Here is a 22,228-nt window from a genome sequence, read left to right as displayed (position 1 = left end):
CCATAGCTTTATGCTTTAACAGGCAGAATAAACATTTGAATGACTAAATAACAGACCAATGGGCACAAATGGCTGACTGCAAGCCCCTGTAAATATAGTGTATACATTATTGTAGTGATTTCAAAATGCCTTGGCTAACGCCACACTTAAAAAGCAACAGAATGCATCTAACCTGGTCAGTGCTTAATTTGAGCAGGTGCTTTCAGGTGCTCAGCACCAGCACTTCTTTCACAGGGCCGAGGCTACCATTTCTGACCCTGCAGGTGGTGGTCTCAATATTAATTGTTCAAATTAAAAATAAAAAGAATAACATACATTGCATGGTGACTGCTGGTAAATGTTCATTGACAGGCCAGCATACGCCTGTCCAGGCAGGCATGATTGTGTATCACCACGTTAGTGATGATGTCATCACGCCGATCACAAATCCAAGAAGTCATAGATAAACTATGGCTTGCATTTATTCCCAGAGTCCGCTGCACTCTGCCACTGCCTGAGCCAAAGCCTCCCATTGGATAATTGTAGCTGGGGGCTGGCTCATGACGGAGTTGAGGCAAGGAAGCTGCAAGAGCGCATTTGGAACTTGGGAGTGAGGGCTCTTGAGGAAGAATATACGAAAGTAAGTGTGGACTTTCCACTTGCTTCGTAGCCAGAGTAGCATTTCCTGCAGCCCTGCATTGCTGCTATCCTCAACGTGCTCGATGCAGCTGTGGCCCAACATAACTATTGTGCGCCATGGCATCACCTGTAGATTCTGTGTGCTGCACCCCAACATGGTAATTGCTGAGCGTGTGTGAGTCCAGTAGGCACCACAGCTATATTTACTGGCATTGGCAGCATTAAGGTTGGGGACAATGCCTGTGCTGTAGCAGGCAGGGTCACAGCAAGCTGAGCAGTAGCTGCCGATGACGTCGCCATCCCTGGACCTACTAATTACAGGCAGCACTAGCAGTGACATCACCTTCTGTGCTTGAGCAGCTGTCTGTTCCGCAATAAACCCAGTCATACCGCACTGAATACTATATGCAAAAAAAAATTCATTTGGTGTACATTTTGTTTATGCACTCGGTGTAGGTAAGAAAGTAAAACACGACATCTTCTACTTATTTAGGAATGGCAACAGGAAAACGCAGAGTTCAAAATAACAGGGACATGTACAGGCTGACGACAGGGGTCACAGGCAGCAGCAGTGTTATAGTTGAGAGAGAGAGCAGGAGTAAAGAGGAGAAAGAAACAACAGGAGAGGAGATAGGTAAGACGGAGCTAATTAGAAGAAAAGGAGAGCAAATCAGATACAAAGAGAAAGCAGCCATGACGTGAAGAAGAGCGCATTAAGAAGAGAGAAGATAGAATGAATGGACGTAGTGGACAGGACAGAGGAAAAAAAGAAGACATATGATAACACAGAGACACGGCTAATCACTGCTAGAAGAATTATATTAAAGAGCCAAGATCGAGGGGAGAGAGAGAAGAGCATGGATAAAAGTGAAGAGGAAAAAGGGCAGGGCTAGAATGAATAGAGGGCAAATTAGAAATACAGGGAATAAGGTAACACACCAGGTCTGACAAAGATGATAGAAAACAATTAGAGAAGTGAGAGTATAGACTCTTGGAGCAAAAACTTAGGGGACAGACAACAGATCAAGGTAAGAAGATAGAGACTGAGGCAGTGAGAGTGCTGAAAGTGGGGGTCACCGGAGGAAGAAGTGAGCTGTGGCCTCCTTGGCAACATTTTCAGCACCTGCACTTCATTTTTTTTTTACAAATTAAGCACTGCCTGGGCTGACATTGGTTACTAATTACCTGGTCAGTTACTAACGTTTTGCTGCTCTGATGAGCACACTCATGAAATACCCCTCCATTACGCCAGACTCTCGGGAATCGGAACGTTTTATGTATGCCAAACACTACTCATCAACGAGAAATCCAGTCCAGCCATGTCGCTGCCCTAGCAAAACATCCAGTGATTATCCTGAGACTAATTTGTAAGTGAACATCTGATTTCAGGTAGCTGAGCATATTACATTGTCGGAAGGTGTATTAAAATAAACCAAAGCCACACATCCGTCAGCCAATTATTTGATTTTTTGATGTTAATGTAGCATTACAGTAGCAGTTTCAAACAGTCTGTCATAGTTTTTATGTCTAGTTTATTCCTTGTGGGGAGTTTGCCTTTGAAGCTCCTGAAGTGGTGTTGGCATCTCAGTGGAGGTCATACTTAAAGTAGTTTTATCGATGGAATTCTCGGATGAAGCACACCATGCGGCTAGCAGAAGCCGGTAGTTAATTAAAGGGCTTTCCTCTCCCTGCTGCCACACACTTACCCTCTTATTCAAAAGTCAATCCAATACTTGTGAGGGGGCATGTAGCCTGGAGGACAAACGTGTCAAGTCTATTGATTTTGTTTCTTTCCTTTGCAGGAATGCCATTGGCTCAAGCAGTAGCAATTCTTCAGAAACACTGTCGTATCATCAAAAATGTCCAGGTTCTGTACAGTGAACAGGTGAGTGCGACAGATAAGTAAGACAAGGAGTTGAAAGTTTTGATTTAGCAAGTGGACGTTAATGTTTTAGTTTGTGCCAAAATTTCAGTAAACAAATTAAAAAGCAGATTGTATTTAATATTGTGCCCAGAAACCGCCAATCTCAAATTTGTCACAATATTGACTAGCAGTAAATCATCAAAGTAAGTATATGTATATTGAAGTATATGTTTACTTTATTTTTTACTACCCACCTACTTTTCTTGACAATATAGTCATGGTTGATATTGTGGATTTTATATTGTTGGAGCTCGGTATTTCAAGCAAGATATTGTGACCCTTCCAACCCTCTCAATGTGTGTAGTGCATCAACATTTACTCAAAATGATGTTCGAGCTAGACACACATGGAGACATACATGGAGACAAAAAAAGCATGCCCAGCCACTCGATCCACTCCTATGCCCATGACCTCCTGGTGGCCTTTTCAGCTAAAACTGTGTAAGAGTCATTTTTTACTTTTTCTCTTTTAGTAACTAAGTTTGTATTTGGTTTTTGCAGACATTTAACATCCTATTATGTATACGACAGCCAAGAAAATACAAATAGAATTCTAGATTGGCAACCGTGTATTACGGGGATATTTTTCACTGAAGTGTTCTCAGTGACATCAAACAGACAACAAGAGCGAAGCTCGAGTGGTCTATGATGTCAGTGGGAACCCCGAGGTTAAAAACATCTCCATAATTCACTTTTTACCCATCTATAATTTGATGTACTATATGGCCCCAAAATCATCGGCCACTGCTTTCAACTGCTACGCAGTGGCAGAGGAATAATCGGGAAGCCATGCATGACAAGGCCTCCTTGGCCACCCCACCATGTCCCTTTCCCTTTCTGCAGCTGTGATTTCTGGTTTCAGTAAAATCAGACAAGCAGAGCTGCGGAGACAGGCTCTAAAGGAAGTCTTTATGACATCACAACAGTGGGTAACCACATTTGTTACCAACTATTGCTATGTCATAGCAGTAGGTTATGAGAGTCAGAAACTGAAATAAATGAAAAAGACTCGCTATGAGAGCCATACATAACATGATAATTGATGATATTACAAACATCCTAAGAGGGTGGGAAAGAACATGGCTGTTGGTGGTTCATGACTAATCGTACAGGTTGTTATGGTATATTGCTGGGGGAGCACAATCTGATTAATGTAGTGTATTGTGGTTATGAAACTGGTATTTTCTATGACGGAAGGGTATAGAAAATATATCTACATGGGCCTAACTCTTCATATCCTTGTTGGGACATCTGCAAGCTGAGTATACTGATTTTTATTCTATTTGCAAACTTCTATCCTTCCCCATTTCCATTCTGCCATTGAATGTAGTGAAGTCCAGACCACCAGTATTTGTCAACTGCCCTTTTGGCTAAGAAAATCCCAATTCTATAAACATCTGGGTGTGTCATGGAGCATTCACATCATCTATTACTCCAAATAATAGAAGTTTGCTGGACATATCCTTAGGTCTTTGAACAACCGCTCTCTAGATATCTAGATAGTGTGTCAATTTTCTCCAGTATTATTTATTTTTTGTTACATTCCTAAAATACATGATTAAAACTACCTCCTTTTTCTTCACATCTGTGGCTTTTTGTTTTCAGACGTCTACCCATTTGCCAGAGTCTGAGTGGGGTGTAATATGTCATATGAACATATTTAATCTGTATTAGATATAATTTAGTCGTTTATAGCTCATTTTCGATGTGCCATTTTGTAGCTTTCCATTTGTTGTCTTCTAACTGACTCAGGTCTTGTTATTATTGAACCGTAAATTATTGAATTAGTCTGGGGTGTTGATGTGGTATATTTAGGAAGTTACTCTCTGTTTTAGTGTCTCTTTGGTTGGTGTAGCTTCTGAGGGGCTTCTGATCGTTAGTGCGGTGGTTAGTATAAATAATTCATCACAGAGCACCGGCATATATGTCTGATTTGGCGTCTGTATATGAACCTAACAGATCTCTTAGATCCAAAGGAATGGGTCTGCTTGAAACTACATGCCCCAAAAAAGCCAAAATGGGAGGCAGATCTTTCCGCACCTTAGCTGCCAAGCAATGGAACCTCCTGCCTCTAGATACCAGGTTGGAGAGTAATGAAATTATGTTTAGGAAGAAGTTGAAAACCTGCCTCTTTGCTGTGTGATTGGTTTCTGTTCTTTGTTGTTGCACTCTCGCTCCATAGCGCGGGGACACACCGGGAGGTGTTACCAAGCGCTCTACAAACTCCTTTAAACTAAACTAAACTAAACTAAGGCTATCTCTGTATGTGTCTAATGCATGCAGGACCTGCAAGTGTCTGGAAAACTGGGATGTGTGTTAGTTGAACTAGTTACTAAGTTGTGTATATTGCTAGTTTCCCATAGGCCAAAATTGTTTGAAATGCCTATGTGATCCCCGAATTTGAAGCGAGCTAGTGTCTTTAATAAGGCATCCATGTCCCATGCCACAGTGGGGGGTTTCCCATATTCGCTTACCTACCCATCTAATGTGTCTTAGTGCTGTGCACCAATAGTTCATTGTGGTCTTGTTGGGGATAAGTGAATCGGGCCACCGTAAAGCTGAGGAAAGTATATTCGCTGAGCAAGTCTACTTCGAGTCTGGTTGCCCGGTCTTCCTTTCTCTGAGTAACCAAAAATTGATTACCATCATGTAGCTGCGATATATTGAAGGTGGCTGTCTGCCATCCTCAATCCTCCAGTGTAAGCTGACAGGGTGTTTTTTTCTTTTTTAAAAATGTTATTGTGAAAGAACGCTATGACACACACAGGGATACGCCTACAACCCTGAGGGCGGCTGCACTTATCATTTAAGGCACGTCTCAAAACAGCACTTCCCACATCCCGGTGGCTGGTCAGCGCTGTACATTTATTTATTTATTTATTTATTATAGAGTTTTGTATAGCGCGAACAAGACCCGTGGGTATCAGAGCGCTTAACATCAAGGTAGGTTACACATTGACAGTCCAATATCCAATCTAAAAACAAACAGATATAAGGTAAAAGGCGCTATGGCTATAAGGGGTGCCTAAATAAATCTATTCAAACACATGTGCAATTAGTAATAAAAGGTGAGAAAGGCCTAGTTCATAAACACGATCCATATCAGTAGATAAGGTGGACCTTGCAAGACCCCAATTGCATGAGGACAAGGGGTTGAGATTACTTGGTTAACCCGGACTCATTGAGTACTGTTGCTTAGGAATGGATTAACCATCTCAGCACACTACATCACATTACATCGCGGTAGGTTACACATTGACAGTCAGATATCAATTCCAACAACCACAGATATAAAGTAGAAAAAGTTGTGGCTATAAGGGATGCCTGAATAAATATATTCCAAACACATGTGCAATTAGTAATAAAAGGTGAGAAGGCCTAGCTTATAACACAATCAATATCAATTGATAAGGTGAGGTAGAAGTTATATAGTTTGGCTATGAAAAACAACCTATTGCGATTCCTTGATTAACCCGGAATCAATGAGTTCTATTGCTTAGGAGCGAATTGAGCCATCTCAGCACATTACATCACATAACATCACTGTAGGTTACATATTGGCAGTCAAATATCACTTCTCAATATCAATTTTAAAAACCAACAGATATGAGGTGAAAGAGGCTGTGGCTATGAGGGTGCCCAAATAGGTATATTCCAAAACATAAGAGTAATTAGTAATAGAAGGTGATAAAGGCCTAGCTTATAACGCGATCCATATCAGTAGATAAGGTGAGGTAGAGGTTATATAGTTTGGCTATGAAAACATCAATTGGTTCACATTGTGGTATCGATCAGGGTACAGCCGAGGCTTGCGAGTGGTGTCAGTCCCTTGACAATGTTAGTATTCATGAAGAGGGACCACTCTTCAGCTGGTGTAGTAGTTCTTATCAGCGATCCGTCCGCTTCCCTATGCCAAGTATTTACTCATCATATGGCTTTTCAATTCCCGTTTGATACATACAATTTGTTACATACAATTGCCGTGCCAGTCAATTTAGTAAACAAAATCGTTGCATGTCAATGATATCGTATGCATCTCAATAACACTTTTAAAAAAAAAAAAATTCAAGAAAACAAACAAAACCGCGAGGTTGCAGATCAGACACTTGTCATCAGGACTCCAACACTTATGCGCTATCACGGCTATGAAACTCTAACTCTGTCGCCAACCCCTTCTCGCTCCCCCGCCATCTCCATCATGCTACCCCACTACGGACTCCCCGTTCCAGCACCACTGCCAACCTGAGCACTGTAAGGGTTATTGAAGTAAATAGGACAATAGATCTTGGTCCAAGAAGCAATTTATTGTCTGGAGATATCAGCTTAGACATCCACAATGTTGGAGAGCCAGAGAGATCTGGACAACTCCCACTTACAGAATGTGGAACACACAACATAAGATAACAATTCTACAGAAGCAATCTAAAAGGGATACTACACACCTTCCCCCTTAAAAAAAAAAAAAAAAAAATGAATGAAATCGTGCAAGTTGATGGGAGTATGTTTAACACGAGAACTTCTCCTTAAAATGATATCACTAGGCTGAACATCCAACCCATCCACACTGTTGTTTGAAACAATATCACCAGAAATGTGTTCTTGAGCAGAATTAGCTTGCACAACATCAGAACTTAAAGACTCTTGTCCAAAAGTGTTGAACAGGCTAGAAAAAACTTCATCAACCTTTCTAGTAGAATTCTGCAGATTGCCATCAAAAGTGTCCAACAAAGCTGGAAAAGTAACATTGTTAGCGTTAGAAGAAGACACTGTAGAACTAACTTTAGAATCCAATTTAGAGTCACAACTCCTACATAAAGAAATCCTCCTAAAGTTCCTCACTTTACCACCATCAACCCTAACAGCTTTGCTGAAAACTTCTATAACTTTGCAGGGATCAGACCATTTATTCCACCTAGAACCAAATGTTCTTCCAAATTTGACCCTTACAAAATCACCAACTTTAATCCTAGAACTGAGGTCGTTCACTCGTACAGGACCTCTCATCTTTTCCTGATATTTCACAACCTTATTTCTAATCTTAGAAGGATCAACAGAAAACTCACAGGGCATCTTCATCTTCATCCACCAAGGTACAAGTTTCGAACCAGGTTTCCTACCTTTCAATAATTCAAAGGGAGAAACACCAGTGACAGAGTTGGGAGAAGTGCGATAGGACAATAAGGACGCATGGAGAGTCTTCTTCCAGTCCAAGTTACCTCTTACTGCTAGCTGAATGGATTCTTTGATAACTCTATTAAAGCGTTCCGTCTGACCATTGGCCTGAGGATTGTAATTAGATACTCTTTTGTGTATTATTCCACACCTATCAAAGGAAGTAAATTCACTGCTAACAAACTGTTGACCATTATCAGATACCTCTCTACAAAATATCTCATCAAGAAATTCAACAACCTGGGAAGACCCTATTTTGTCCACAATTTTCATCTCTGGCCATTTAGAGAAATAGTCAATCAATACCAGGATGAAAACTGCTTTATTTTCTGATAAATCTAGAGGACCAACAATGTCAATCCCTAATTTCTTCCACGGACACGTGGTAAACATAATAGGAGAAATATCCATTTTCCCAGCTAATGGCTTGACAGATTTATCACTACTAGCACAAGGAGAACAAGAACTAATCCATTTGTCCACCATTCTATCAACACCAGGTCACCAATAAAATTCACGAATTCTTCTTTTGGTGCCTGACATACCCATATGGCCTTCATGAGCCATAGCAATGATTTTGTCCCTCAAATCACATGGAGGAACAATTTTATCTTCTCTAGTCACGAAACCATGATCAAACATGAGTTCCTCATTCACTTTGTAAAAAGCCAGTCCATCACCCGATAATTTTCTTTCTTCGGGCCACCCTTGTTGCAAAAAATTCACAACCTCAGATAGACATACATCCTTGCACATGGCATCTCTCCAGTCTGTCTCTGAAATAATACCAGACCTCAAGTTACATTTCACACCATTTACATCGTCAATCGTGAATACAACATCAGAATCGGGACAAATATAGGTAATTTCACGTGAGTCAACAAAAGGCAATCTAGACATGCAGTCCGCATGTACATTTAGACGGCCAGGTACATATTCAACTATGCACTGAAATTCTTGTAATTTGGCAGCCAAACGTGCCAAACGTGCTGTCAACGTCCGACCACCACCAGCAGCTAACATGTTTATCAAAGGCTTATGGTCAGTTCGCAAACGAAATTTCGTGCCCCAAAGAAATTGTCTAAAATGTTCAACTGCCCAAGTGCAGGCTAAAAGTTCCTTTTCAATGGTGGAATAGTTAAATTCTGCACCACGAAGAGTACGGGACGCATAGGAAACTACATATTCCTCACCCATATTCTTTTGCATAAGCACCGAACCAAGACCAACATTACTTGCATCAACACACACTATACATTCTTTACCCAAAACATAAGGTTTTAGAAAGGGGGCATTGGCAATTTCTTTTTTAAGTAATTCAAAAGCAATCTGTTGATCATTGTTCCACATAAATTTAACATCTTTCTTTAACAGTGACCTTAGTGAATGAACCTTTGAGGAATAGTTCTGTACAAATTTGCTATAAAACTCAGTAAGTCCCAAGAATGATACAAGTTGTTCTTTACTATTGGGAGCTGGAGCCTTGATTATGCTCTCGATATGATTAAGCTTAGGTTTCATACCATGAGCAGAAATTTCATGTCCCAAGTATTCTACCTTACTCTGTCTAAATTTACATTTGGAAAATGGCAAAGTCAGACCTTTCTCTTGTACAGATTGTAATACTTTATCTAAATTCTTGTCATGGTCTTCACAATTCTTCCCATAGATCAGAATATCATCCTGGAAGGCAATGGCATTTTCACAACCATCCAGAACTTCTTTCATGAGCCTTTGAAATACAGACGCCGCACTGGCTAAGCCAAACGGCATACGTTTAAATTGGAACATGCCCTCTGGTGTTATAAATGTGGTAAGAAACTTAGATTCCTCATGAAGTAGTACCTGGTGATAGGCACTAGCCAAATCTATGGTTGAGAAAACACAAGCACTAGATAGTGTTGAAATCAGCTCGTGAATGTGGGGTAAAGGATGCCTATCAATCCAAATCTCGCTGTTCAAGCTGCAAAGGTCAACACATAGACGAAGCTCGCCATTGCTCTTAAGGGATAAAACCACCGGAGAAACCCAGGGAGAGGATTCTGTTGGCTCAATGATGCCTCTAGTCATCAAATCGGATATAATTACCTTCAATTTATCCCGGTATGCTAAAGGTACATTCCTGACTTTATGTCGGACTGGGGTTGCACCATCTTTTAAGATGATTTTATGTTTAAAATGTACAAATCCCCCCAGAGTGTCAGTAAAAATGTTAGGAAATTTGCTTTTAATTTGAACTGCAAAGTCATCATCCACAGGAGGTACCAAATAGTTTCAAAAGCGCAAGACCCAGCCAAAGTACGCAATGCAGCCACACAGTTCTCAATAGACTCATCTTCTTTCTGAGCTCTAGAATAAAACTTAAATCTTTCCATAACAGTGTTAATTTTTCTACCGAACCTAATGGCTAATTGTTTTACCACAACTTCAAAAATGTTGAAATCACCTGCACCCTCAATAGGAGGTCAATTTTCTAATTCCTTAAAACCTGCGCCTCCTAAACAATTTTTTAAATGCTAGCCTCTCCTACGGTATCTGATTTTCACCCCTCTCCGGTTTCTGTCAGCGCCAGGATGCCTGCAATGGTGACAGCTTGCGCTTTATAAATTCTCAAAATAAATAAATTATAAATAAATGCTCCTCGCTACACAACAGAATTCAGGGAGACGTTTGAAAGATGCGAGGGCGTTGTAACAGCGTGGTGAAAAGGTAAAACTCCACAATAATTTTAAAATCACGCAGTAAAACTAGCAGGAATACGGTTAAAAAGTTAGCTCCAAAGAAGGTGCACAGCGAACAGAGTTTGACAAAATAAGAGTAGAAAATTATGTTTTAGGTGAAATGAAGAAAAATATAAACACACTGCCGCTGGTGCAATCAGAGCACACAATTAACACAATTAACAGCTGCCGCTGGTGCAATCAAAGTACACATAACAAGGTGAAAACGAGGAAATACCTTTAAAGTACGTGAACGCGGTCTTCCAGAAAAAAAAATTACTTAAAATGATGGGTTCTTCTTTAAATCCCGATCGTCGCCAAAATATGAAGTAAATAGGACAATAGATCTTGGTCCAAGAAGCAATTTATTGTCTGGAGATAACAGCTTAGACATCCACAATGTTGGAGCGCCAGAGAGATCTGGACAACTCCCACTTACAGAATGTGGAACACACAACATAAGATAACAATTCTACAGAAGCAATCTAAAAGGGATACTACAGTTATCACCTCTATAACTCTGGGGCGTTGGCTCCCTCCTCAGCTCACGCCCCAGTCGCCGTTGTCGCACCCCCCCTCCCACCCCTCAAATATGTGGTGTATGTATATAAATTGCCGCCACATTGCACTGTGCACTCTGTGAAACTGTAAACTTTGCAGTAGCGTAGGAGTGTCTGCAATATTTTCATGATGGAGATCCTACCAATTAGCGAGAGCCCAATCCATGTTTCAACGTCGTCCTCCAGCTTGTCCACCTCCGTCACATAATTTTCTCTGAAAACAATTTCTGGATCAGTGTGTAACCTGATGCCGGGGTATCTAACTGAGTCATCGGACCACTGCAGCGGAAACTCCATCTCAAATGGGGAAGTGGATTGGGTGAGCGTAAAGGCGATGGACTTAGCCCAATTAACCTTTAACCCAGAAAGTGCCCCAAAGTGGACCACCTCCCGAAGGACCGGGGCTAGATTGTTTTCGGGGTCCCTCACATATAGCAGGGTGTCGTCGGAAACTACGATTTCGTAGGTGGGGAATCTGACGCCCCTGTGGCTGTGGTATTCCCTGAGCGCACACGGCAAGAGTTCGGCAATTAATGCGTATAGCGTCGGCGACAAAGGGCAGCCCTGGCGCGTCCCCCTTGTTATGGGAATTGCATCGGTGACCAAGTCCCCCAACCGGATTGTGCACTAGAAGAGTTATATAACACTCCAATCATTTGCAAAATGATAGGCCAAGCCCCATTCTGGTTAGCACTTGCTGCATAAAGGGCCACTCCACCGAGCCGAAAGCCTTCTCCATATCCAAAAAGACTGCGATTGCTTTTGTGTCCTGCCTGACGTGTTGCATTGTGCCAAAAACTGTGTGCAGATTATAGGTAAGGTTTCTATCGGGGACAAACCCGGCCTGCTTGAGGGCTCATAACTCGGGGGTCAACAGGGCCAGACGTTTAGCCAAGATTTTCGCAAACAACTTAGTATCCACGTTTAGCAGGGAAAGCGGGCGGTAAGATCCGCACTCCTCCAGGTTTTTGCCCGGCTTGGGAATGGCGACTAAAATGGCTTATCTCATCGACTGTGGCATCTGTCCCATGACACACATATCGTCTAATAACTCCGCTATATGCGGGAGCAGAAGGTCTATAAAAGTCTCATAAAAGTTCTCGGTGAGATCGTCTGATCCAGGGGCGCTATTTGCCTTCATTCACGCTAGTGCCTCCAGGGGCGCTATTTGCCTTCATTCCCGCTAGTGCCTCCAAGATCTCATCCATTTCCTTGGGTAGAGATATAAAAATTCCCTATGTATGTTGGATAGGAAGGGTAACTTAATGTGCTCCAAGTACGTTAATATTCCTTCACCCATATCTGACTGGTGTGAAGCATAAAGATCCGTGTAATACTGTTGGAACCTGTTTGCAATATCAACTTCTTCGGTGAGCAGGTCACCACCTTCTGAGCGGATCGCGGTAACGGAGGTCTTACCGCTTCTAGCCATCAGGATATTAGCCAGCACTGATCCCGGCCTGTCGCCCTCCCCGTATGTGCGAGCTGTAGCATATGTCCCCAAATGCTGCACCTCGCTATCTGCGGTTTCATGATATTCCTCTAGCAATGACTTCATTACCTCTGTGGATTCCCCGCCCAGTCCTGACTAGCTTCCAACTCGCCCAGTTGGCGCTCCAGACTTGACAGTCTCTGTCGAATGTCCCGCAGCAACCCGGAGTGTTTAGACATGGCCACCCCCCTAATGTATACCTTGAACGCCTCCCACACCGTCTGAAAACTATCCACGACCCTACATTGGTAGCAAAAAACTTTTCTGTTGCTTCCGCAATTGTTTCTTTAAAAATGAGATCCAGCAGAGAGTATGGGGGGAATCGCCATGTGAATGTGGGAATAGTCTTCTTGGGGGTGGACAAGACCAGAAGGACCGGTGAGTGGTCCGACAGGGTTCTCGGAAGTACCTGACATGAACATATCTGTGGCATAAGGGTGTTGATATTTGCCAATTATCAATACTTGTGAGCAGTTTATAATAAGCAGAGTAGTGTGTAAACCCGCCCTCCCAGGATTAATTCTTCTCCACACATCTGCGAGGTCCTTGCTAAGCATTACCCTTTCAATGGCTCTGGCCGCTGACACCGGCCGTCTCAACGAACCACCGGACCTGTCTAGGGACGGGTTCCTGACCAGGTTGAAGTCGTCACCCCAAAGCATTTGCGCAGTTCCATGTCTGCTCACAGTGGCAGCCAGCATGGCGAAGAACTTTGGGCAGTCATAGTTGGGGCCATAGATATTATTCAGTAGCAAGTCAAGTCCCCTACCCTGACATCGGGAAATCACAAATCTACCAGCCGCATCTGCCGTCAGTAGTTGCAATGTATAGTCAAGCTTTGGGTTGACCCATTTCATGACCCCCCCCCTTCCGTGAGTCGTAATACCTGCTGCGTTGACGTTCCCCACCAGACCTCTGGAACGCATCATTGGACTTTGCAGTGGGAGGTGCGTCTCCTGCAGTAGAGCAATGTCTACATTACATCTATTGAAGTAGTTCAGTACTTTGCGCAATTTGTGGTGGTCATTCAGGCCCCGTACGTTCCACGTTATTGCTCTAAGGGAATCTACTGGCCTTTGCCCAGCAGCCTCTCTAGCCGTCACCATCCTGTCTGTCGAGTGTCCTATAGTGTCGTGTGTCCTGCAAGCGAGTCAAGCGTTGTGTAATGTCTAACTTTGTTGCTGACCTCTCTAAACTCACAACAAAACAACAAATCACACCCCCACCCACTGCGGACCACCCACAGCTCTGCCGCGCTGCATCCCATAAAGGGACTTCCCACACCTCCCGCCACCCACCCCCAACATAAGTATCTGTTGTGGTGTTTTTCACGTGCGGGCGGAGGTCGCTCTATTTGCTACCACAATGCAATGCCTGTTTGTCCCTTGTCTCGACCTCCAAGCACAGACCGCTATTATCACCCTCACCACACTTTCACATTCCGCTGCAACACATTCCGAGCACAGCTCTCCAGTCCCAAGTCGCACATTGTCCAGACTCGGGTTTACGAATGCGCATTCCCAGTGGTCCCTCCCGACATTTTACCAGAGACTCCTGGACACCGTACTACTATCTAATACCTAAGGACAGCATTTAGTCTTGATGAAGACATGTGTAGCATTGCGCCCGCGATCAACCATAGCAGCACAGCATTATATATATACACAATACCATCACACTCTCCAACTCCCCCCTGCTCAACCAACACAGAGAATACTTGTCAAGTGTCCGCTACTGAACTGGCCTCAGTCCTGTTCATCCAATGATCCCCCAATGGCCTCGTTCAGAAGCTGCCACTCTGGGCTCTGCCGCTGGTCCCTGTTCTAGTCTTTAAGCACCTTCTGTAGAGCCTTAGGGTCTGTGAAGATATGAGATCTTCCCTGCCGGTTCACTCGCAGCTTGGCAGGGTACAGCATAGCTTTTGTCGAGACCCAGCTCACGCAGCTGCTTCTTCATGGGGACAAATTGCCAACGTGCTTCCTGTACTCGGGCAGTGAAATCTGGGTAGAGCGTTCGACCCGTCGTACGGCAGCGTTTGTTTATCCCTCGCCGCCTTCAGTGCCGCGTCTCTATCCCGATAGTTCAAAAGTTTAGCAATGATTGGTCGTGGCCGAGCGCCCGGCTGAGGTCTGGGACCCAAGGAGAGGTGAGCTCTTTCCACCACAAACCTATTCGAGAACACCTCTGCCCCCAATAAGTCAGTCAGGAGCTTCTCCACAAAGCGTTCCATGTTTCCTGTTTGGGTAGTTTCAGGCAGGCCCGTGATTCTTATGTTGCAGCGCCGCGAGCGCGCTTCGAGGTTCTCTGTTTTGTCCTGTAGCACTTGCATTACCCTGCCGAGCTTTTTATGGTCTGTATCCAACGTCGTCTGTGCTTCTTCCACTTCCGCGAGGCGTCGTTCGGACATATCGAGCCTTTCTGTGTGCTTGCGAAGCCGTTCCCCCATTCTGTCCATCCTGTTCGATAGGGCGTCGACTTTGGTGCCCAGCGCCGAGATCCCACTCTGCAATCCCTTTTCCATTGATATTAGTAAGCTGCGGATATCGTGCTTGTCTTCTATCGGGGGTGCAGGTCGGGTATCTTCTCCCGAAGCGAGGTCGTGGGACTTAGAGCGCTTCTGATCGAAGGTCAACTGGGACTGAGTTCTGTCTGTTTTGCCCATCGTCTTCTTCCTATGTAGTGCAGTTATGCTGAAGTCGATATTGAAGACCCCTCCCGGTGCCCGCAACCAAGAGCTCAACCACAGAGCCCCCCCGAGGTGCAGGTCGTAGAACCCCCAATCTCGTGGGTGTTTCCTGAGGGAGAACGACGTGACGCACAGCAACTCGGCCACAGGAGGCGCAACTGGTGCTGCCCGCCACTCCGACCAGAATCGGGCCTCTTCCCGTTCTGCAGCTGCTCCGCCGATCCTCTTCACCCGCTACTACAGACTTGTGCAACACGGACAAACATGTGGCTCACTCCGTGGCACCCGTGCCCTGCACGCCAACCCTTCAGGTGCTCGGACAAATTAACGATCCGTCCTCTTGGCGTGTCACCCCGTGTACAGGAAATCCGCCAATCGGCAGGGGCCCCCTCTCAGTCTCTCTCCTTTGCTTTGCCCAGACTAGTCCTCCAGGGTCCTCCGCTGCCGAGCCCCCGCACCGTATTGCTCTTCTCCCACTATTTATGGCAGTAGTCACCAAACGCGTGCTCCAGTTAGGGCTGCCCCAGTCGGGACCACAAGACACTTGCCCAGCACAGCGTCTAGAGTCAGCTAGCACCCCCGTAGCAATGGGGTACCCACCAGTCACCAGCTCAGATAGGGTTGCATCTCCTGTCTGTTCCCGCAATCAGCCAGTTCCAGCAGAGTCGGTGTTTTAGCAGCCTGAGGCCCCCTCTCTTCTGTGCCAGGCATAGAGGTCTTGCTGCAGGGTGCCAAAAACCGCCAAATCATTGCCCTCGTGTATCGCAGCCCCAAACCTCTCCTCAAAGTGTCTGCTGGCACTGTTCACAGTGTAGTCTCAGGGAGAGCACCCCACATGAGCCCTCTGAATGGGCGGCAGTACACAAAATGGCGGAACCGCCTCCTGGGTCGTCCAGTGTCAGTTCCTTCAAGTATCAAAGGCCAATCTGCTCCTCCCGGGCGCGCACTATAACTTGAGCACGTTGCCCCGCACCTCCACTCCTGGCTGACCACGGGGTCGTAGACTCAACGGCTGTGCTGCTCTCGCGATGGGGGGTTGGGAGGGGGGACAAAATCCTCCACGCTGGCTCCAATGCTCCCCCGTTGCCCCCTCCTATTTCCTTGTCCCTAGGTTCGTGCACCCCCATCTTGCTCGCTGCAGCCTCATCCCTGCCTCCGATGGTCCGATCTGCAATTCTCTCCGCTCCGGAGTGCAGAACCAGGGAGACCGTCCCGACAGCCGCACTCCTCGTCGAACGCACTGCGACGTCGCTCCGCCCCGCTTTTACTTTGTTCGCGGGGATCGGCGGCCTTACTTTTCCGGGGCGAACAGAGCTGATAACTTCGCCCGGGGAGGGGCTAGGAATTCTTAGGTCGTCTGCCCACCATGCGCCGACTTTCTGACGGCAGTGGAGCTGACCTCTGCTACTATGGTGGTGGTGTGAGGTAGGATATGTGCAGGATTATTTCACCGTGCTGTGTAGCTCAAGGCTCAAGCAACCATTTTAGTCGAGAACCAAGCTCCTCCACCGGGTGTTTTTGTTAAATGATACTCTGGAGGTTTGTTTCCCGGAAGAAGGCCCAAATCGTATCTCGGAGATCCCCCAAAAAACTGATGCAGGATCGCAGATTAGAAATGTTATAATGTATACATCATTGTAGGTAGTGTTATCTTGTGCCAGGTATTTGAAGCTATGATGTGAACCTTGATCTTGGACTGTCCTATTGTTTCTGAATGTCCCCCTTGTTATCAGTATTATGATTAACTTATCCCAAATGATTGTCAGTACAGATGCCTCTCCATAATTGTCTGATTTTCATTAATCTATCTTTGTATGATTAGGGTTCCTAGGTAGTCGGAGCATTTAAGACCATTAGTTTGTTTATTTTTTTATTTTTTTTATGGTCACTGATGTCTATTACCCTACCTCTGAAGTCATTTATGGGGCAGCACACAGGTTTTATTGGAGACTGAGCCATGCTCTAGTGGGATATATCCTTTTTATCCCCTTTAGGGGCTCGCATGACTTTTCTTTTTGTTACCAGACCACTAGGTGGGAAGTACACAGTAAATGCCCTTGATGGGTAGCTAAACCCAAACTATGAACATACCACTAAACACCTCAGCCTGAAATCTAATCACATGGTAATGATGATCATGGAGAAGTCTGTTAAAGAATTGCCCATTATTTGCCCATTATTTTTAAAACTCATTGCTATAAGACAGTCATGAAAATCTACTCTGCCATCCCTCTATATCCACCAGGTCACATGCTGATGAAAAATATTTGCAGCAGTTTGATGTGAAATATGTTGGTGATTGATGACGTTTCTGAGAAGTTTACCTAGAGTTGTGCTTTTGGGCTCAGGCACAGTGTGCCTGTTGGAGTGTATCATTTAGGTGTGTCTTCAAATATGATATGGGTGGTGGGGATGACATCCTGGCAAACATTAACCATTGGTACCATGAGGCTCCCCTGTAAATTTTGTATTATTTGTATCCGACAGAAACCCTACCGAGTGACCAAATTAGTGATCAAAGTTGACAATGTCTTGAGAAGGACATAAACTTTCCTTCTCTCAGGCTGCTCCATGAGCTCCTGCTTAGGGCAGTTGTCTGTAAAATAAAGACAAATTTGCCTAATAAGGGTTTTTGCTGCAACCATGCCAAGTCTTTCATTTCACCTCGATAGCCAAGCATCCCGGCTCCTGCAATGTGGACACCATCTGAAAACAATCCAGCACAACTCTGGTTGCCACAAACTAGACTGGTGTAGAAAAATGACCTCTGACCTTTCAAGATCGTGTCATAAAGAAATGCTGTCACTTTAGAGTTTCATGGTTGAACTCTTAACGATGTAAATGTTTCATGGTAAGATTAATTGTATCCAAAATATTTTCTGTTATGTTAAAAAGCTTGCATGGCTCAGTCCATCAAAGACTAGTGTTATACACTCCTGTGTAAAGAGGGATATGTTGCTTACCTGTCATCCCAGGAGCACACTCCTATGTTCTCGACTCTACTCCAAATAGAGCTTTGGGCAGCCTCACCCAAGTGCTCTTCATGCTTTCCAACCTTCTTGCAGGAAGATGCGTAAAATATTTTATTCAGGTAAAAGCTATATCAAAACAACCATTTGCACTTGATGCAGGCATACCACTTTCTAGATCTTATGTGGAATGTATTGAAGATTCTCACAATAACAGGCGGATACTCTGACATGAATAGGACGTCACTTATGACGATGTGCATAAAATGTCTTCCCTTAGAGCTTTAATTGACTGATGTAGCATCTCTAGCTTTCAGTCTACAAATCAAGCATACTCTTGCAGCTTTTTTTAAGGCTGAATCATTGGCGTCCCTTTTGATAGAAAAATGCTCTGCATTTCATGTTTCATTATGTCAGAAATGCCTCATTCAATGCCAGGCAGGTGCATTGCTATTAAAGGTTCTATCCTCATCTCCGCTACTACACTCTGGTGAATCTTCCTGCATTGTTTTGTTCTGTTTTGTTTTTAAGCTTTTCAACCATGAATATAGTGCACTGTACTCACTCACTTTCTTAACTTATCCAGCAGCCTAAGATCCAGAAATCCTAGAGCCGAATGGGTAGGGTTCTACACCCATCATCCTTCCTCGTCTAAGGACACACTACACTTTACCGATCTGTATTGCACTCTTTCTCCCTCTCACACTTTCTTACTATACTATAGTAATCCACGATCCTAGAGCCAAATGAGTAGCATCAATATCCTCCCTCTCTAAGGCCACACAACACAATACTGCACAGCCAGCAGTGTGCTCGCTCACTAGTTCCTTCACTCTCTATTAGCCTAAGATCCTGGAATCCTAGAGCCAAATGAGCAAGATTATGCACCCAGCATCCCCCTCTAAACAAAACTGGTATGCAAAACTGTGATACACATTATAATACACCATATTGAGGCAAGAGCAGAGCTTTTAAAAATTTTTTTAGAGCTCTTTACTATTCTGCTAAAACCTATAGAATTCTGACATGCTCGAACAAGAAATGCAAATAGAAATTTGCTAGACATCAGCAGATATGTCTCTGATGCAAGGGGCCATCACCGGGTAAGGTAGGAGATAGTGAGAACCAGCTTTCTTTGGCCGTCTGCTGGAAGGGTAGGTCAGGATTATGTTTCTGTTGTAAGTTGTAAAATCAATGTAAAATATATTGAAACCTATCTATGCTTGGTATTACTATCACCTGATGTCAGAGTCCCTTTCAAATGGCCACAGGGCTACTGGGCTCAACTGTGGTGGTTGAAGCCTTTTACTCCTGATGCCCGAAGCCCAAACTACTATGTATCCTGAGCAACTGGGAAAAGTACCACTTCAGCACTTGACTCTCAGTGGTAGCTGTGGACGAGCTTAGACTTCCTCGGGGAAGGGGTGGGAGAGAGTATCTCTCCTTCAAGCAGCATTTCGGGTTCAATCCAGCGATCAGAGCTGCCCCGCTCGGCAAACACAAGGTAAGTCACTTTTTCCCTAACAAGGGGATGGGGGAATTCAATCATCCGGCACACAACTGCAGCCCGTGCGAGTGTGCGATGTCTTTCGCGGCATCCGTGTGGTCCTCGGGGAATCAGTCAGGTGCAGATCACAGTGTGCGGGCCTAACCCGCTGGACATATCACTAAACTTTGCATCCGGCATCCGGGCAATGATCTGAATTCTTGGCCATAGCAGTACCAGCAGCCATCCTGGGAAATGGGGTTGTTGCATTACTCTAGTCTCGTCTAGGCGCAGACTCTTCTGGTGCGCTTGTCCTCGCTGGAGTGGCCCCTCCTGGCATAGGGGGTCAACCAATATCAGCTGACACAAGTCTCCCACTACTAGCCCAAAGTGGCCCACTCTGGCACACAGGGTGACTGTGGTGAGGCAGTGCAGGCCCGGCACTTCCTGCATGACTCAGATCCCTGTGGCCCTCTCCTGGCATGCAGGGGTTGCAGGGCCGTTCCTGCACCAGGGCGGAGACCTGGAAGGTGCTCAGTCATTCTCCTCACACCTTGCACGGGTAGTCCTCTCGGCAGGCCCCCTCTGGCCCTCGCTTACTCCAATGCTTTTCTCCTTCTCACAGGGCACACTGATCTTAGCAAGGCTCCAGGTCAGGTGGTCTTGGTTTCCCTGGGTCATGTCCCCTTGCCCAGCAGAGAGACAAGCAGGCCTTGGCCCCTAGTCTTGGTCACAGGCAGAAGTCTTGCAGAGCTTCGCTTATTCTCACAGTCCATCTGGCGGCTTGGCAGGTAACCGAGTTTGGTGTCTCACCCTCCCATTCTCATAGTCCATTTTCAAACACCAAAATGCGTTTATGGTCAGAGTCTTTGAAGTTTTATGTTGCGATTCTGCTTCTTTTGAAGTGTCCACTTTTCTTTTTCTTCTTTCTCCTTGAAAGGATGTCTGTCACAGCAAGCAAGACTCCGAAGCTGATTGACCCACAACACAGTCCATGTGAGTGACAAGAGTTCACACCTGGATGTCCGCCACAGTGATATGGGCATCAAAAATCAGTCCCAGGCTCCTAACTCAACTTTTTAGGATTACCTTATCAGCCCATCTCCTTCCTGAGATGTCCAGACCCCTTCTTTGCGATCTATCACTGAATCAAAAAGAAACCCTTTGAAGTGTAAAGGGAGGGTTCCTGTCGCTTTTCTGTATTGTACTAGGTATGCAGTTTGCAAACACACACACACTGCTAGCACAGACATTCACCATATGTGCGCTGAACAAATCTTCACCCTTCATCTAATGTACTTCACACAAACCCACATACACCCAGCACATGCTTTCATTGCGCATGCACTGCACAACACTACATCTCTTATGTAATGTATTCCCCGCGGGTACAGATATTCTCAGTACATGCACTAACCACACATATACTGTACAGTATTGCTCTATTCCTGTACATACATACTGTACCCTTACCAGGTATACATCCAGCGCAGAGTCATTACTCATGATGTTTATGGTGGTTTAAGCACACAGCAGCAGAGGTATTAAAAAGGAGAGTGAGCCTGCAGGCCTCAATCGAGTGACACAGGGTAAAAAGGACCTGTTCAATACTACTATCACTACACCATATGCTGCAACCACCATGCTCGCGCTTCTTAACTCTTGGTGATGGTGGTATCCTTCCATCATTATAACGGTTGCTCTTTGGGTACTCCTCCGATTCAAACAAGACCGCAATCCATGAGACAGGCTTATCTATGTTATGGTGCACATGCATGATCCATGTTCACCTATGCCAAAAAAATCAGCACAGGGGATCCAGACAACAGTACAGTCAAGCACTCAGGGCAGGGGCTGTCCATTACCATGTTGGGGACTTCCCCGTCCCAACACCTGATTTAAGGGTACTCGTTTTATCGACTGGAGGGTTAAGAGGCTGAAGTCATCCCTGCCAGGCTTTGGGTCAGAAATTTGTAGAGCACACATCTTCGCATTGAACGCCAAATCGCGGCTATCTTACAGCATCAAACACATAAAGGCTTCTGAATCTTTAAGGGTAACTGGGATATTCAAGCCCTCGCAGGTCATGGGGGTGGATAAGTACTGGTGATCTCATTGAGAAATGTTCAAGTTCCTCAAGCAGCTGCAAATACCCCACCTATCACCTTTTCCTCCAAGAGGGCATCCTTGGTTACTTTGATGTTGGTGTGCAGTAGTAAGTTACGGTGTGGATCATCAACTTTGTGCATACTGGCACAAGTGGTTGCCATGCAGTTGAGGGAAATGCTCTTTATTTTGCTGAAAGTTATGCTTTGTGTCAGATTGCTTGGGTCTTCATTCAGAAGTGTCTGTCTTCTGCTGTGGTTCGCTAGCACTGAGATGGTTCCCTCAAACTACAGACCATGGCAAGGTATAATCCTGTTCCCATAAAACACATATTCCACCTGATATGTGAGGCTCATGTTTACATGGTTTTCAAATAGATTGATCGGAGGGGTTCTTTTCGTGCCTTCGTGGACACTACTAGACATCATCAGGGTATGCATTTTACAAATAGTACCTTTAAAATGTAAAACAAAGGTCGTTTATTGGCACTAGGCAA

The 22,228-nt window shown here is 44.8% G+C and overlaps 1 protein-coding gene across 1 annotated transcript in view; it reads left to right on the top strand.

The window, feature by feature from the left end:
• PHAF1 (phagophore assembly factor 1) overlaps window positions 1-22,228 on the top strand; it is a 299,820-nt gene that overhangs the window by 82,534 nt on the left and 195,058 nt on the right. Inside the window, exon 2 of the mRNA XM_078670669.1 lies at window positions 2,421-2,503. Within this exon, the coding sequence (XP_078526795.1) occupies window positions 2,421-2,503 (83 nt within the window). The remainder of the gene's footprint in view (window positions 1-2,420; window positions 2,504-22,228) is intronic.

This window comes from Lissotriton helveticus, chromosome 12, assembly GCF_964261635.1.
Source record: "Lissotriton helveticus chromosome 12, aLisHel1.1, whole genome shotgun sequence".
NCBI classification, from domain to species: Eukaryota; Metazoa; Chordata; class Amphibia; order Caudata; family Salamandridae; genus Lissotriton; species Lissotriton helveticus.
Note: the sequence above shows the minus strand (reverse complement) of the source record. Positions and strands in the feature narration are given on the sequence as shown.